We start from the raw sequence: 13916 nt of genomic DNA, 5'->3' as shown, positions 1-13916 counted from the left end.
GGTTATCTGAAACAGAAATACAATAAAATGTATATTAATAAACATGTATGCTATGGTTACATACAGATGCATAAAAAAATCACCCGCAGTACAACCAAAATCCACTAGTGGGAGCTCTAACACTATAAATGAACTTGCATAAATGCCATACATCTCCAAATAGTGAAAAGGTGCCAAAAACAGGCAAACTATAAATTAAATATAATATTTGCAGTTATTTGCAAGGCAATAACTAAAGTATATACAGTAGATGGCTACTTTAGAAGCGCATGTAGAGCGCTGTAGCGGGCCGCAGCAGTATAACAGTACTAGGGAATAACACGAGTATAACAACTTCGCCACCTGAGCTAATAACTCTGCAATAAACGCGTCAATTATGCAAAAAAACATACTTACATCTTAAGGACGCACACAGCACTCATACACACAAGATTAGCGCAGGATTAACAAAGGATGGCAATTTTCTGCACCGTTAATGATGCTCTCATGTCACTGGATCACCCCAAAGTGAAAGCGCCTAGCGCAACCGCGATCGATCAAACTACAAACAAACACATGCATTATGGGTAACGTAGTCTATGTCTATGTCACTTTTAAGTGAAAGTGAAAGTGACACGTGACGGCCAAGTATGGTAACCCATACTTGGAATTTGACCTCTGCATTTAACCCATCCAAGTTAATGCACACACATTAGGAGCAGAGTAGTGAGTAGTTAACACACACACACACACACACACTGCAAACGTGGATACACACAGAGCAGCGGGCAGCCTTTGTGTGGCGCCCGGGGAGCGATTAGGGGTTAGGTGCCTTGCTCAAGGGCACCTCAGTCATTTCCCACCGGTTCTGGAATCGAACTAGCAACCTTTGGGTTACCAGTCCAACTCCCTAACCACTAGGCCATGACTGCCCCCAACAAGTACAATTGTCAATATTCAATAGAATTGTAAATGACGATTAATTTAAATTTCATTGTTGGAGACAAAATTACATTTAGCCCCAGACATTCCAGTTTCACATCAATGTTAACTTTATCACACTTAAATGTTTCTTTAATGTATAATAGCACACCCCCACCCCTTCCCTGGTCCCGATCTCTCCTGTAACACTTGAAGCCAGATATGTTAATTAGGTCTGTAGGAGTGGATGGATTCAACCAACTTTCAGTCACACACAAGTAATCCAGGTTAGAGTCAGTTAACAGTCTATTAATTTGATCTATTTTTGGTAAAATACTCCTTAAATTAGTGTGTCCTCCCAAAATCCCCTTTGGTTTTGTTTGGGGATTCCAAATAATCTGGGCATGATTTACAGTTTGGAAGATCTTCTGCTCTTTGTGCTTGAGCGCTGCCCGATTTGGATTTTTGGACCTTATGAGTTGCTGTCGTTGTTTACATTCGGTATTGTAATGCATGCGCCGTGTAGATCAAGACTCACCGCACTGTCCGAATCTGGGCTACAGACACCGGTGCTCTGAGACTCTGTAGCTGGAACTGGATGGCACACTCCAATACTCCGCTCCTCATTGCGATCAAGGCCCTGTATCTGCTGCGGTTCCAGCATGGCAGTGCCAGCAACTGCTTCATCCAGCCCGCTGATGGATGCACTCAGATGTCCAGATGCCCTAACGGATTCAGCAACAGGAAAAAACACGTCAACTGCAGTATCCATTTGTGAGACGTGATGACCCATCTCACCCACATTGGTTAAAGCGACGTCACCATGTGAATTGATCTTATTTTGAATAGACGTGAATATTTGTGATACACGTGTTTCGTTTTTAGTCAGAAAGAGTGCATTTGTTGTCACATTAACTCCCGGAAGAGTCAAATCTTCTGACTTTGAACATCAAACTAACGATCAAAGATTGATTAACGACTTCAGATTTTGGTCTAGGATCAGAGGATTCTTTTAGGATTTGCAAAATTTGTCGCAGACTGCCAAATCGTGGCCAAAATTGCACAGTGTGCAGCGGCTTTAGGTGTGAGTGATCTAATGTTTAGGAGCCCAAGCTTTAGAGATGGTTTTTGTTCACTATTTTTGGGGATTTCTGGTTTAATCACAATCAGAACTAGATCCTATAATATATTTATTGTCTGACATCAGTATTCAGGAAATATACCGTCTCTATAGAATACAGTCTCTATCATCATCATCATCATCGGTCGGGTCCCCTGGTATGGAGCTCGACAATACGTTTCCACAATTCTCTATTCTTGGCGATGCTGATGATCACTTTTGTTTCCTCTTCCCTTTCGACATGGGTGAGTGACTGACTGCTCTTCGCTGCGGGGAGAGCTATTTGATTCCAGACTTTTTGGTTTTTGTTGAACTCGTCAATGTAGCTTCGGATTTTGTGTCTGAAGGTTAGGCGAGGTGCTCCTCGCTTGTTCTTATCACTGACTTCTGAGTGATAGATGGCGTAGATGTGAGCTGGTTCATTTTCTTCCATGCGAAGACAGTGGCCTACGAACTCTAGCTGTCGCTTGCGGATGGTCGCGCTGACTGGATGTTGTTTAGTCAGTCTGTAGAGTTCCTCGTTTGTCATATGGGCGTCTGCTTGACTAATTCCCAGCATGGTTCGGTAACACTTTCTCGCAAACACATCCAGTTCTTCCTCTAGAGCCTTTGTTAGAACCCATGTCTCGCAGCCATAAAGCAACACAGATAGACAAGTTACATTAAAGAGCCGAGTCCTGAATTCTATATTTGGCTTGGGTGATGGAGCGGTGAGCAGCTTCTTTAACTTAGTAAAGGCAACCCATGCAAGAGAGATACGATTTTTGACATCTTTCTCCGTCGATATGATGTAGGATCCAAGATACTTGAATTCGTCTACGATTTCAATGTCCTTTCCGTTAATTAGTAGATGTTGTTCATTGTCGCTGGAAGCATTCATTTGGACTTGGACCGTCTTCTCCTCGTTTAATTCTAGTCCAACTGCACCAGCTTTTTGTTGTAGCTGGGTGAGCTGTTGTTGTGCCCTGCTGAAATCATTTTCCAGGAGTGAAATATCGTCGGCAAATGCTAAATCGTTAAGCTTGCGTTCGGTTCTAGATTCTTTGGCTATTGCTGTACCACGTTGCGGTCTCGTATTACTCCTGGGCGGAGGACCTTTATGTGTAAGGTATCCAAAGCTTCCAGCAGATTGCCTGGAGACGTAGTCTATTACTATGATGAATAGTAACGGAGCTAGAACATCGCCTTGTAATACTCCAGTTGTGACAGCGAAAGGCTCTGAGAGCTGGCCCTCCAAATACACCTGGCTCTTCGTTTCGTCGTACAAGACTCGGATAGCATCAACGATCTTTTGTGGGATGCCGTAGTGTCGCAGGATTGCGAACATCATAGGTCTGTCTATCGAGTCAAATGCCTTCTTGATATCGATGAAGGTGATGTACAAGGGTAGTAATTGTGCTCTTGCTCCTTCGATGACTCTTCGCAGGATGTGGATCTGCTGTGCGCAGCTGCGCCCGCTCCTGAAGCCTGCCTGATTGTTTCTGAGCAGCTTGTCGATGGGATTCTGGATGCGGTTGAGGAGAATGCAATTATACGTTTTTGCTGCGATGGACGTCAAGCTGATTCCTCTGAAGTTTTTCATCAGCTGCAGGTTGCCCTTCTTTGGCAGTGGGATGATCAGGCTCGACGTCCATTGTTTCGGTGCACAGCAATGCCTAAAAACAAGCTTGCAGAGTTGGTGCAATTCATTTACTATGAATTTGCCGCCGTCTTTCAGGACTTCTGCCGTCATTGCATAATCGGGTCCTGGTGACTTGTTCCGCTTAAGCTGTTTGATCGCTTTCACCACTTCCTCTCGCGTTGGAATCGTTATTGAAATAGCAATGTCTGGGCTTGGTTCTGGAAAGTTGACTGTTTCCACCTTCGCACTCTTGTTGTTTAAGAGTTTGCAGAAGTACTTGCCCCAATCGCTGATGAGCTCGGTCTTCGAGTTTGGTTGAGAGCCATCGAGCATTTGGACTTTGCTTGCAGCAGCATTTTGCGGCTTATCTGAGATTTTATCGATTAGAGTCCACATTTTGCGATGCTCGTGTTTTTGGTTTGCCAGTTCGAGAGCTTCTAGCTGAGTATTAAAATATGCATCTTTGTCAGTTTCGAAAGCTGTCTTGACACTCGACTGCTTGTTTCTCCACTGATCTCTCTTTTCTCTCGTTTGATTTCGCTTGAAATCGTCCTTCGCCACTTCTTCTTCTGCGATGAGCTGCAACGTTGAACTGCTGACCCAGCTCGGCTGTTTTGACTTTGGTCTTTTGCCCAGGACCTTTTCACTCGTTTCTACCAGCGCAGTATTGAGTGCGTCTGCTCTTTGCTGTATTAGGCACTGGGCATTTTCGGTTTGACTCGACTCGTCAAAAAGAGCAGCAAATTGATTGCTGAGTTCCAGGTCAAAGTTTGCTTGGATATTCGCATCTTTCAGCTTATCGTTCTGAAAGGTGCACCTGGCGATGGATGGGCTTCTTGTTGTTCTCAGCGCCAGTTTGAATTTGGCGCTCACCATCTTGTGGTCTGATCCAATGGCGCAGGTGTTGTAAGCGCGACAGTTTTTGACTGATTTCCACCACTTGGTGTTGAAGACAATGTGGTCTAATTGAGCGAAGTCTCCTTTTGGGCTCTTATATGTGCGCAGTCTCGTCAGTCGATTTCGGAACCAAGAGTTCGCTGGGCGCAGGCTTAAAAACTCGCACATGCTGATTAGCCTTCGACCATTGTTGTTCGAGATTGCGTGGTAGCTGAAGTTGCCTACCACTCTAGTGGACAGTCTCTATAGAATGGACTACACACGCATTACTATCAATTAAGTGGGTAGGAACAATGACTGTGATTTGAGGTTTGGTGCATAGTGTAGGGAAATTTACAGTTAAAGACCCAAGGACCAGATATGGTGAATGAAAACCTGCAGTCAATTGAAGACAAGAGTCAGAATTTTTATAAACTGAAGAAAAATTGACTGAAGATTCACCTTTCCCTAAGGTCACTAAGCTTCTGTTTGAATCATTCTGATTGGCTAAGAAATAGATAAACAGAGGACATTTCGGAACGGAGTGACCCAGCAAGGTCAAGTCTGCGAGTCTGACCTGTAACAAAAAAGCACACACAGATACACAGCTTCCAGCCTCATCGAGGTTGAAATTGGTCAAGCTCTGCTCTAAACAGGAAAGTTTCCCAAAACATACAGATAGCATGTTCTTTCTCTCAGTGAGAGGTGCAGACAATCTTATTCTCTAGTGATTGAAGATGAAAAGTAAAATAAATGCTTTAACACACATTTCAAATAATTGAAAGTTTATTATAAAATAAATGTTTTTCTCCAAAACACGCTGGCCATAATTGTTGGCACCCTGTTATTAAATCATTTTTGCAACCTACTTTTGCCAAGATAACAGCTCTGAGTCTTCTCCTATAATGCCTGTTAAATTAGGAGAATAACTGACAAGAGATCAGCGACCATTCCTCCATACAGAATCTCTCCAGATCCTTCAGATTCACAAGTTCATGTTGTCACGGTTCATAAATCCTGTATCTCCTTCTTGTCTCGTGTTCTGTTGTTGCGTTTGTGTGTGTACTGATTATGTGGGCGTGCCGGCCCGTTAGCCCTCATCAGCGATCCAGATCATCACTCCCGTCACCAGCTGCAGCTCATCTCATTACCCTATATATACTCACCACTTTCTCATCTCCTTTGTCAGATCGTTGTTTGTGGTATCCCGGTTGTGTTCCAGTCTGCGTCTCGAGTCTTGTGCCTTCCTTGTTCCTGTTCCTGTTCCTGTTCGTGTTCCTGTGGATTTATTCTGGATTATTCTCTTCACTGGATTCATTTCACCGCACTGCTGCACTCCCTTTCACCGGGTACATCTGGCCATCGGGGTCCCTGCGCCGCTAGCCTGTTGTTCTGGACTCAGAACTGCCTATATATATATATCTCTCTCTCATTACAATAAAGAGTCTTTTACTTGCATCTTGCTTCCTCTTCTCATTCGTTACACATGTTGGTGCTTCTTCTCTTCAGTCCACTCCACTCATCAGGTCAGGGAACTGGGACGGTCATGGCAGAAGCTTCATTTTGTGCTCAGTTACACATTTTTGTGTTGATTTTGATGTTTTTGGACGGTTGTCCTGATGGAAGATCCAAACATGGCCCATTATAAGATTTCTAGCAGAGACCGTCAGGTTTTGATTTTTTTTTTAATCTGTTTGTATTTGCTAGAATCCATAATATCATGTATCTGAACAAGATCTCCTGTCAGTGTTCTGTCACTCCTGTCTAGTTAAATTCCTGATTTTGTGACAGAGCTCTGACACTCCTGGTTTTTGTCTCGTCTTTGTCTGAGTGCGCGGTTTCAAGCGCTGTGCACTCACTTGTCTACGTACCTTGTTACATGTGCGGGGCGTGGTGTTTGGATCCCGGCACATCGGTCTAGTTTGGTTTCGGTTCTGTGTCGGGATTCAGACATCCATGCTCCGCGTGTTTGTCTTCTGTTGTGAGCGCACAGGATGAGCTTACGCTCGTCCTTGTGCGCTCTATCTTGTCTTGTGTAGCACACAGCTTGTGTTTTACACTAGCTGTGTGCCTTCATGTTGTCATGTTCTGTGTGAACACGTGGCTTATGAGTTTTCATTGGCTGCGTGTTCATGTCTCGTTCTGTGTAAGCACATGGCTTGTGATTAGCTTTACTGGCCATGTGCTTGTGTTTTGTGTGAGCACATGGCTTGTCATGTGTTTCCTTGTGCCATGTGCTCTCCTGTCGATTGTCTAACCCCGCCCACCTTGTTACCTGATTATTGATTCACTTTCCCCACCTGTCCTCCCTCGTTACCTGCCTTGTTTGCTCTCCCTATTTATTCTCCTTGTGTTTGCAGTCCTGTGCTGGTTCGTTGAATGTACACTGTGTGTTTCCCTGCTGTATAATTCAAGTCAAGTCAAGTCAAGTCAAGTCAAGCCGAGTCATGTTTTCCCCCTCGGGGTAGTTTTTGTTTGTATTTTGTTTTATTAAAATAAAGCCCATCAACTCTGCACTTGAGTCCTCGCTTCATCCCCCACCCTTAACCCTGACATCTCCAGGACCTCCAGCAAATAAATAGGCCCACAACATATAAGATCCAGCAGTGTATTTAACCGTAGGCATGGGATACTCTTCATCCCTGTTTGCACCAAACACATCTGCTGGCTTTGCTGCTAAAAAGCCCTTTTTTTCATTTTATCTGACCACAGAATCCGGTCCCTTTTGAAGATCCAGTCGTGTCTGACCACTGAATTTGCTGGAGTTTGTTCTTGAAGGAGCGAGGAGGATTTTTCTTGAAACCCTCCCAAACAACGTGGGGATGTAGGGGTTGTTTGATAAAAAAAATTAGGCTTTCTGACCCCAAGGCAAGGCAAGGCAAGGCAAGTTTATTTATATAGCACATTTCATACACAATGGCAATTCAAAGTGCTTTACATAGAAGAAATTAAAATAATAAAAAGAAATAAGAATAATTAAAACAGTTTAGAAAAATAAAAAATAAAATACAGTACAAACAGTCGGACGAACAGTGGCACAGTGCTCATTCAGTAAATGCATAGCTAAACAGAAGTGTTTTGAGTCTAGATTTGAATGTGACTACTGTAGGAGCACGTCTGATCTCCTCTGGAAGCTGGTTCCAGCTGCGGCTGGCATAATAGCTAAAAGCAGACTCACCATGCTTAGAGTGAACCCTTGGTATTTCTAGCTGATATGATCCTAATGATCTGAGTGATCTGTTGGGTTTATATTATGTGAGCATATCTGCAATGTATTGAGGTCCTAGGCCATTGAATGATTTATATACCAGTAATAATACTTTAAAATCAATCCTAAATCTAACTGGGAGCCAGTGTAAAGACCTGAGGACTGGTGTAATATGTTCATATTTTCTGGTTCTGCTCAGAATCCTGGCGGCAGCATTCTGTATGAGCTGCAACTGTCTTATGGTCTTTTTGGGAAGGCCAGTGAGGAGTCCATTACAATAATCCACCCTGCTGGTGATGAAAGCATGCACAAGTTTCTCTAAGTCTTGTCTGGAAACAAAGCATTTAATTCTTGCAATATTTTTCAGATGATAGTATGCTGATTTAGTTATAGCTTTGACATGACTACTGAAACTAAGGTCTGACTCTAGTGTCACACCAAGATTCCTGACTTGATGTTTAGTTGTTTGACCCCTAGAGTGAAGGTATGCGTTCACCTTGAGAACTTCATCTTTGTTTCCAAACGCAATGACTTCAGTTTTGTCTTTGTTTAACTGAAGAAAGTTTTGACACATCCAACTGTTGACTTCATCAATGCATTGGCACAGGGAGTCAATGGGGCTGTAATCGTTGGGCGATAGGGCTAAGTAGAGCTGTGTGTCGTCTGCATAGCTGTGGTAAGCAATTTGGTTCTTTCTCATTATTTGGCTCATTGGGAGCATATACAGGTTGAACAGGAGTGGCGCAAGAATTGAGCCTTGAGGGACTCCGCATGTCATGGATGTCCACTCAGACTTATGGTCTCCTATACTCACATAATAACCTCTCCCATCTAAGTATGACCTGAACCATTTTAGGACTATCCCAGAAAGCCCCACCCAGTTTTCCAGCCTGTCCAGAAGTATGTTGTGATCGACAGTTTCAAGACCCAAGACTCCAGTAATCTCTGCAATTCTCCATCTGTGATCCTTGGAGAGTCTTTGGCCACTCAAACTTTCCTCCTCACCGCATTAAGATAATATAGACACACGTCCTCTTCCTGGCAGATTCGTAACATCTTTAGTTGATTATAACTTCTTAATTATTGCCCTGATGGTCAAAATGGGGATTTTCAATTCTTTAGATATTTTCTTACAGCCACTTTCTATTTTGTGATGCTCAACAATCTTTTGCTACGCATCAGAACTATATTCTGTGGTTTTACTCATTGTGATGGATGATTAAGGGGATTTGGCCTTTGTGTTTCCTCATATTTAAACTCCTGTGAAACAAGAAGTCATAGCTGGACAATTTCATGTTCCTAGTCCGCCTGGTGTACTAAAAAAAGGTAAATATTAATGGGAATATACTTCAGAGATATTTTTCTCATAAAAAATTCTAGGGGTGCCAACAATTGTGGCCAACGTGTTTTGGAAAAAAACATTTATTTCATAATGTGATTCCCCCCATTTTCAATTCTTTTACTTCAATAAAAGGTTAGATTTTTGTGAATTTTTTGAAGGAAAGATCAAAAGGATAAACAATGCAGATTTATTTTTTACAGCCATTTTTTATCATATTTATCAGGGGTGCCATCAATTTTGACCACAACTGTATATATACATACCCATACAAATATACATACATTTATGTTATTCTATGTGTTAGTTTGTCTGTATGAGAAAGCAGTAAGCTAGATCAACATTAGAATAACATACAGATCATATTCTAACATTTTATCATTGTTGAACTATATAACATTGATTAGTTTTATGTAAATGTGCTCACCTGTTTAATAAAGTACATGTAGGAGCGGTCGAAGTCTCGGAAGTGGAGTTCTCGGCATCTCGAAAACACTGCGCTGATATTGATTCTCGTTTTAGTTCTCCTTTTTTATCCAAAGTCTGCTTGCCATGGTCCATAATGTTTGAACGAAACAACAACAGCGTGCAAATAGACATTGCGAACTCCACATTTGTCCACGTCTGTCGCTTTGGTTACTATCAGACGGCTCTGGTTCATAGCTCTGGTTGCTATGGCAGTACGAGCGGAAACCAGGGACAACGCGGATATGACGGCATTGACGGCGACAAAACGGAGATAAAGAAACGGGAATCTTAAAAGGTCAATATAAGCCTTCTCTTTAAATAATTTTTATTGTGTTTTATTAGTGACACATTTGGGTAGAGAATATATTCCAAATCTGAAAATACAGTATGAGAACAATTAACTGCACAATTACTAGAAATGTTTACCTTGGATATTATACAATTTGCAAGCACAATTTGTGGAAAAAAAGAACAACTGTGTTTCCAACTGTGAACCAATTATATATATACAATTATATATATATATGTTTGTCCTTGCATTCTTTTTTGTGGCTCAGTCAAACACCTGAATGAATGGCTCATTATGTATGCAGTTTGTCTCATCAGTTGTGAACCACTTATTATGCATGATGGTGTTGCTCACGCCCCTGCGCTTATTGCCTTTCCAAACAAAAAGTGTCTTACAAATTTTAAATCAATGTATTGTTTTATGTGAATGATTAGGCAGGATAATTTTCACATAATTTTGAAGAAAAAACTCTAGGTGACGACATCCATTAGTCAAAAGACTTATTGACACATATTTAGTATGAGTTTTGTGGCCTTATTTCAGAAATTTTCATTTTTAGTTTTTTCAATAACCATGCATAAACATTATTCTCTCAAAAATACAAACATGTACATACATGTTGCTCACATATTATGGTAGCCCTGTTTGTGCTAAATAGAGTGTAATTACATTAATGATGGTAATTGGTCCATTGGTAAATAAAGTCCAGTGTGTGGGAGAAATTTGGAGTTATCTGAAGAAAATATTGTGAAAGGCTTTGCTGCATTTTAGTGTTGGATTGCCGCAAATGTGGAACTTCATCGCCGAGGAAGCACGCAGATAACTGTGGTAACAAACCAAGCAGTTCTATCGAACAGTATTTTTCAGATTTAACACTGTTAAGTATGTGTGGTGTGCAGGGCGTGTTTGAACCCAAAATGGTCAGATGTAGGCTAGAGGAAATTGCGTGGCATATAGTGTTGTAGCCGCGTCTGTTCGATTGGTAAAATGTTATAAGGCTACTCAGTTTTGTGGTAACATTAGCCATGTTCTTCATGTATCGGCCTTTTGACTTGACAGCTTCGGCTGAAGTTGTCGTGTAATAACTTCTGTATGACCTGGCAATAAACATTTTTGTAAGTGTGTCTATAATGTGATAGTCTAAACTGATTTTATTTTGGTTGCGGGTCGGGTGTCGGATCTATTTTAAGCATGTTGGGTCGGGTGCGGATTTTAATTAGTGCTGCTGTCGGAAAACGGGTCGGATGCGGATTTAAGCACTGCGGGTATACGGGCGGGTGCGGATTTACAAAATTCCCGAGTGCTGTGTTAGGGGCTAGAATACACAGTTTGTACAGTATAAAAATCATTATATCTTTAGAAAGTACATAAAACATTGAAACCCAAGTGTGTGTCTGTGCTCTTTTTCAGTGAGTGATCTGAGGATTATTCTGCTAGGAAAGAATGTATCAGAAAACCGCCAAGTGGGAAACATCATACTGGGAACAGAAGCGTTTCACAGTGAAGCTTCATCATCTTATTTACAGCAGCACAGTGAGAGAATCGGTGGAGCGGTGGAGAAGAGAAACTTCACAGTCATCAACACTGCTAACCTACTCCAGCCACATCTCTCACAGTATCAGATCGCACAGAGAGTGAGAGAGTGTGTGTCTCAGTCTGCTCCAGGACCTCATGTGATCTTACTCGTACTGCAGTATAAGGACTTCAGTGAGGAGGACCTGAGAAGAGTGAGAACTGTGCTGAACCTCTTCAGTGAGAAGGCCATTAAACACACTATAGTGTTGACTACTGATGAAGAGCCACGCACATCTAAATGGGCTTCTCTTGTAATGGATAACACTGTCCAAAATTTAATAAAGGAGTGTGGAGGAAAGCATCTTCAGTTTGAAACAAGAAACGCAGGATGGCGCTCTGAGATGATCAGAAGGATAGAGAAGATACTCCAGGAAGAACATGAAGAATTTCTCGTCTGTAACATGTATGAGGCTGGAGGTGATTCAGTGGATGGTCCAGTGAAGTCTGATCACAAAGGGAGTGGACAATTCAATCAGAGCACGAAAACAGGAGGTGATGGAGGAGGTTTGTTAAAGTCTTTTTTTCAGAATAATACCTCGAAGAATACGCTCATGAACTAAATTAAACTTTTTTCAAAAAATGGTCAAAAATGCTAGTGCTGGCCGGAAACTTTTTTAGTAAATACTGACAGGAAAAGAGTTTAAAGTTGGTCGGCCCTATCTTAAACCCAGCGCAATGCAGCACGACGCAAGTGTTTTTTGCTAGTTTCAGCCCGACTCAGTTTTCATTTTCACATCCTGCGCCTTGTTGTTTAAATAGGAAATGCATTTGCACCCATTTGTGCGCTCATAGGCGTGCTGATCTGAGAACGAGGTGTGTGTTCTGCCGCTTTGTTGGTGCGTTGCTATTTTGAGGCAACAGAAATAGACTGAGCCATTGACCGACTGAAACCTGGACTAAAGTGATTGGCGCAATAAAATTGTTTTATGTTACGGGTCCACAACGCTCGTACACTCTGCTTATTACACACACAGCAGTGATGCGCGGGTCAATGTATAAACAACCCGACCAACGTTTTCAACTAACCCGCCCGCAACTCGGACCGCAAAAAAAAAAAGAAGAAAATATTGTACCCGACCCGCTTCCTGACCCACATTTTTTAAAAGTAGTAAATGCATAGCAAGAAGTACACATGACAAAGCCAGCACTTTGGTCATCATCTTTCATTATTTCGGCAAATATAGCGTAATATTCAAACAATTGATACAAGCCCATTTAAATTTTAATCCTGCGCGCTGCGCAAAAGTTCAGTTATAAGTATGTTGGCCTAATAGTTCATTTAGCCTACTTTTAAAACGTTTACGTATATTTTTTTATATTTTTGTTTATATAAATTTTATTTATATTATTAGGCCCATTTATTCGTTTTATTTTACAGCAGTTTGTGTGTAGGCTACAATGGATATAGGCTAAGCCCATTTAAATTTTAATCGTGCGCGTTGCGCAAAAGTTCACTTATCAATATTCTAGCCTAATAGTAAATTTACTTTTAAAAATTTTATTTAGGCTATATTTTTGTTTATATAGGCTAATTGTTATTTATATTATTAGGCCCATTTATTCGTTTAATTTTACAGGACTTTGTGTAGGCTATATTCCTTCTTACATAGGCCTAATTTGTAATTTGAAATAAAACATTTCTATTTGAAAAATGTTGTTGTTGCTCATTAGTTCTTTAGGAGGTAAGGCTGTGGTCTAAGCTAAAAGTGATATACATGTAGATTTTTTTTTCCTTTTTTGGAGAGCGCGGGGGGCGATTTGAGTGGAGGGCGGAGCAAACTGCATTGAGCGCTGAGCGATAATGAGCGGAGCGGCCTGATGTAGCTTTGAGAGGGGGAGCGGAGGGGTGAACAGTTCCGTGAGTGATAAGCGGAGATTCTCACCGCTCCACTCCGCTCATATGCTCTCTTGTACTATATAAATTACAAAGATTTAATTGGCATCTTTATTTCAATTGACCTGACCGACCGCGACCCGAATATCATTAAAAATATTTTTGGATGACTCGTAACCGCGGGTGACCGGTCATTTCGGATCAACCCGCGCATCACTGACACACAGGGACGCACAGCTGCACACAAACATGCCAAATATTTAAAATAAAAGGATTACAATGTAAAAGATTATTATTGTGAACATAAAGATATGGTGGAATCCGGCTTGTCCCGTAGATGGTCTGTTGCGCACTTTTACCTCGCGCACGAGCGTTTGCGCTCTGGAGACGGCTTTGGTCGTTCCACTATCAAAGTCTGTGATGTAAATAGCGAATCCGCCATGGCGCGAGCGCAAATGGCATTTAAAGGGAACGGGAGATGAGACTCTGATTGGTTTAATGCATGTAAATCCCAAAACACACCCATTACTCATTATGAGAATAGGGACGACCTTTTTAGACCAGCGCCGGGAGAACTCGTCGTTAAACTAGCAAAAGTGGATTTGCACTTGTGCCCTGCGCTTTAGACCATGAGCTTAGATCATTAGCGCTCAAATAGGGCCCTATAGTGTTGTAGAGACAGGTAA

The 13916-nt window shown here is 41.7% G+C and overlaps 1 protein-coding gene across 3 annotated transcripts in view; it reads left to right on the top strand.

The window, feature by feature from the left end:
* LOC311295716 (uncharacterized protein) overlaps positions 1 to 13916 on the top strand; it is a 123757-nt gene that overhangs the window by 71488 nt on the left and 38353 nt on the right. For all 3 annotated transcript variants that reach the window (XM_084417203.1, XM_084417205.1, XM_084417204.1), the window contains exon 3: positions 11232 to 11900. In XM_084417203.1, coding sequence (XP_084273329.1) covers positions 11232 to 11900 — 669 coding nt within the window. The remainder of the gene's footprint in view (positions 1 to 11231; positions 11901 to 13916) is intronic.

Source organism: Rutilus rutilus (assembly GCF_951802725.1).
Source record: "Rutilus rutilus genome assembly, chromosome: 8".
Lineage (NCBI taxonomy): Eukaryota > Metazoa > Chordata > Actinopteri > Cypriniformes > Leuciscidae > Rutilus > Rutilus rutilus.
Note: the sequence above shows the minus strand (reverse complement) of the source record. Positions and strands in the feature narration are given on the sequence as shown.